Genomic DNA, 4,457 nt, shown 5'->3' with positions numbered 1-4,457 from the left:
GAACTTAGAGCATGGTTAATGGTTGCGCCTACACGCCGGCGTTTTGGCCTCCAGTCCAGCTCATCCGAGTTGCCAAATGATGTTTATGGTTTAGCAGCTTGCCAAAGCCAATAGGAGGCAGAGCAGCTGCGCTGCAGAGCATGTCGTCCGCTTTTGGCCGGCGTTTGCCGAGACGCTCGTGTTTTCTCTCTCTTCGTTCTCTCTCTGCCAGCGATGCTTTTTTTTTTGCCTACGTGTCCAGTAAGTCACCTACTTGCTCTTACAATAGTTACATGTCACTCATTCTAAAATGGCTGCACTCTTATATTCTAAAATGGCTGCACTCTTATTTACAGTTCAACTCATCACAGGCTCTCTCTCACACTCAAACACACAGATTCCCTCTCGAGGATCCCATTATCTCCCCATTTTCAGAACTGCAAAATCAGCGGACACCTATGTAAACAGTAACACACCTGTCGACGAGCGGACGAAGCGATCAAAGAAGAAGGAGGAGCTCATCGCGGCTCGATCATGGTGATGGACACGTCGTTGATCGACTGGGGAGACATGGTCGACTCGGTCTTGGTGGCGAGCGGCACCGCCGACAAGGGGACGTTCCTGAGGCGCGTGAAGAGCGGCGGCATGGCCGGCTCCGGGAGCTTGGCGTGGTCGCTGATGAGCATGAGCAGGACGTTGGACATGGTGGGCCGGGCGTCGGGGTTCTCCTGCACGCAGAGCAGGCCGACGTGGTAGCACCGCCACGCCTCGTCCTTGGAGTACAAGCGCCCCAGCGACGGGTCCATGAACTCGGCCGCCCGGTCCTCGGTCCACAGCTTCCATGCCTGTCACCAAGAAGTTCGGCTAGCTAATTACTTTCAGATCACTGAATTATTATTATGATCATTATTTTTGTACTACTCCCACACACACTAGACACTACACGCCTGAAATTAAATTAAGATTGCTGGAGTTTTTCAGATGGTGTACGTAACGTACATCTTGGATGAGGGATTGCTGGTGCTCCTCCAGGTACAGGGCGCCATTGCGCTGCCCGCTCAAGATCTCGAGGAGGAGGACTCCGAAGCTGAACACGTCGGACTTGACCGAGAAGATGCCCTCCAAGGCGAACTCCGGCGCCATGTACCCGCTGCCATTGCATTTTGCAACAACATATTATTATCATTGTGGTGCACGCATAATTTGATGGCTACTTTAAATTGCAGGTATTCTAGCTAGCTAGATCTTCTTGTTCAATTAATACTAGAGTTGTTCCAATATTCTAAAAAGGGATTACTATGTTCCGACGACGCGGCCGGTGTTGATGGCGTCGGCGTCGTCCTCGAAGATCTTGGCCATGCCGAAGTCGGAGATCTTGGGGCTCATCTTGTGGTCGAGGAGCACGTTGCTGGCCTTGAGGTCCCGGTGCACGACCTTGAGCAGCGAGTCCTCGTGGAGGTAGAGCAGGCCGCGGGCGATGCCGACGATGACGTTGTGCCGGGTGCTCCACCCCAGCTGCGCGTTCTTGCTCGGGTCTGCAGAGCAGAGCAGAGATCAACCACCACCAGACAAAAACTTGACTCGTACTAATAGTAACAATTAAGGGTGGTGTTAGTTGTTGCCCGGTGCGCATCAGGGTAGTAAATCACACGATTAATGGCTGAGTACTAGCGACAGTACAGTTAAGGTTAATTAATGGCGTGACGGAACCGAGCCCAACCACCGCGAGAGGTACGGCCGCAGCCGGAATAGTGGCCGGGGACGGAGACGGAGGCGTACCGAAAAGGAAGGCGTCGAGGCTGCGGTTGGGGAGGTACTCGTAGACGAGCAGCTTCTCGTCCCGCTCGGCGCACCAGCCCAGCAGCCGCACCAGGTTGCGGTGCTGCAGCTTGGCGATCAGCTCCACCTCGTTCCGGAACTCCGCCGCCCCCTGCCGCGACCGCGCCGACAGCCGCTTCACCGCGATCTCCGACCCGCCGCTCAGCACGCCCTGAAGTGGTGGTCAAATTCTGTCAATAATTTCTTGACCACAGTTGAATAGTTGGTCGATCGCTCGCTCACTCTGTAGACGGGGCCGAAGCCGCCCTCGCCGAGCTTGTTGGCCTTGGAGAAGTTGTCGGTGGCGGCGAGGATGGAGGCGAGGTCCATGAGCGGCAGGTCCGAGCTCGAGCGCGGCCACAGGCTGTCGAGCAGGGACCTCCGGATGGCTGGATTGAAACAAACCACGCGCAGCAAGAAGATTCAGTTACCACACGAGCAATGAAGCGAGCAAGAAAGGCAGATGATGGAGCAGAGGTGATGCATCCATCGTCGATCGGCTCACCGTTGCGCTTCCGCCACCGCCAGCAGTAGACGCAGTAGAGCAGCGTGCAGGCGATGACCGCCGCCAGCACGCCCACCATGATCCGCACCGCGTCCGGGCTCGACCCGGAGCCGGAGCCGTGCCCCTCCCCGCCGCTCGCCGGCGCCGGCACCGCGCCCAGGAGCTGCCGCCGGCCCCCTACAAGACCCGCCCGCTCCATGCCGTTGGCCGCAAAATCTGATGGAACTGACGGGGGGTAGTACAAAGGGGACAAGTGTGGGAGGAAGCGAGACGCACGCCACGCAACGCAAGGCAACGAAACCAAAGTGGGAGAGGGTCGTCGGAGAAAGAGGTGGGATTTGGGAACGGCCCGGCGGGCTGGGTGGTGGCGAGCGGGGGGCCTGCGCTGCGGAGCGGGGCCGTTGAAAAGCAGGGGCGCAAGCCAACAAACAGCTATAGATGTCCATTCCGGCTGCCCGGCCCGGTCTGCGCCCGGGCCCGTGCCTGGTCCGGTCATCTCCGGGCCGTGCCTGGCCCGGCCCTACTTCTTAGCGGGCCGTGCCGGGTCAGCCCACGGGCTGTGCCGACGGCCCAGGCACGGGCCCGCGGGCCAACTTCGTGCCGGGCCAGCCCGCAGAGCCCGTCCCACGAAGGGGGCGCCGCCGCGCTGGACTTGCCCAGTCGCCCGCGGGAGGAGGGGCGGCAGACCGGTGAGGCGCGGGTCGCCGGTCGCGGGAGGAGGCGCGGGTCGCCGACTCGCCGGTCGTGGGAGGAGGCGCGGGTCGCCGGTGGCCGGTCGCGGGAGGAGAGCAGGAGGCGAGGAGAGGAAGTGCGGCGGTGCTAGATCTAGGGTTGCGGTGCGGGGCAAGGGGCGGCGTCGAGGAGATGGCGGCGGCTGGCGGGGCGGAGAGGACGAGGCGGCGGCCGGGAGGCGGAGCCGAGGAGCGGCGACCGATGGGGCGGACCGGAGACGAGGAGGTGGCGCCATGGCAGGGTGGAATCGCGGTCTTGGCCGGCGTCTCGCCCTCTCACGGCGACACAGTCGCAGTCTCCGGCCTCGGGGGAGGGCGGGAGCGGGAGGCGGGGGCGCTGCGCGAGAAGGGAGGGGAGCGGGAAGCGGGGGCGCTGCGCGAGAGAAGGGAGGGGCGGGGGCGCTGCGCGACGCGAGAAGGGAGGGGTGGAGTGTTGCTGGACTGGGCTGTGTTGGCCATTGGAGTTAGCGGGCCAATATCGGACCGGCTTGCTAACTCCGTGCCGGGCTGGGGTGACGGCCCAAGCCCGGGCACGGGGAGCGGGCCGGGCCAGCCCGGGCACAGTTTGGACCAGGTCGGGCCGTGCTTGGGCCGGGCTAAATTGACCGTGCTTCGAGCGGGCTAACGGGCTGCGGACTGCATGGACATCTATAAAAAAGCATCACTTCACCTGTCTGTCGCGCTTGGCCTTTTGCCCTGCCATGGCGGCGGCTACGTTTGACCCAGGTGACAGGCGCATGACTTGAAGACTGACGGGAGTGTGTGCCTATCCACCACGGCAGTACCGCACGGGATTTCTAAAACCTCTCCTTGTTATATTAGGATCAACACAGTGCACGACCAAGAGGGATCTCTTTCTCTTTTCTTTGTTCAAGTACAAGATGTTCCTAGATCTAGAACATAGAGTACACGAGAGTACACTGAGAGGGAGAGACACCTTCTGTACCACCGGTGGACCTCGAGCCGGCCATCTCGGGTTCGTTGATGGAGATCCGCTCAAAGGCGGCGACGAGTGAAGCAGCGAGGTCGACGCTGGGCGACGGTGTCGAGGACGGTAGCAGCGATGGCGGGACGGAGTCGGCTGCGGCGACGGCGGAACTTCCCGCTGCTCCAGCGCCCCCTAGTAGATCGGCTTAGGGTTTCTGTGGGTGAGGGTGTAGGCGGCGCGGTGAACCTCGTACCGAGTGCCCCAGCCCCTCACCCCCTTTTATTTGGCGCTGTAAAGTGGGGGCCCACCAACCATTAAGGGTTGGGCGCCCCGATCAGGGCGCGGATTAAGGGCCTAATAGGCCGTTGGGCCTATTAGGAAGGAGATCAATCCAACATTCTCCCCCTTGATCTCACTTTGTACTTTAACTTTATACTTTAACTTGAAACTTTTTCCTTTAATTGTTCCATCACAGATTAATGAATAGAGATGATTT

At 60.5% G+C, this 4,457-nt stretch overlaps 1 protein-coding gene across 1 annotated transcript; it reads right to left on the bottom strand.

Moving 5' to 3' along the window:
* Positions 1-236: 236 nt before the first annotated feature.
* LOC120703226 (cysteine-rich receptor-like protein kinase 10) lies at positions 237-2,699 on the bottom strand. The gene is made up of 6 exons (XM_039987248.1): positions 2,303-2,699; positions 2,041-2,186; positions 1,759-1,969; positions 1,277-1,514; positions 979-1,129; positions 237-824 (listed from the first exon to the last, which is right to left on the bottom strand). The coding sequence occupies exons 1-6, from the start codon at positions 2,499-2,501 to the stop codon at positions 498-500; spliced, it is 1,272 nt and encodes a 423-aa protein (XP_039843182.1). The 5' UTR covers positions 2,502-2,699; the 3' UTR covers positions 237-497.
* Between the last annotated feature and the right edge of the window lie 1,758 nt (positions 2,700-4,457).

This window comes from Panicum virgatum, chromosome 4K (assembly GCF_016808335.1).
Source record: "Panicum virgatum strain AP13 chromosome 4K, P.virgatum_v5, whole genome shotgun sequence".
Classification (NCBI taxonomy): domain Eukaryota; kingdom Viridiplantae; phylum Streptophyta; class Magnoliopsida; order Poales; family Poaceae; genus Panicum; species Panicum virgatum.
Note: the sequence above shows the minus strand (reverse complement) of the source record. Positions and strands in the feature narration are given on the sequence as shown.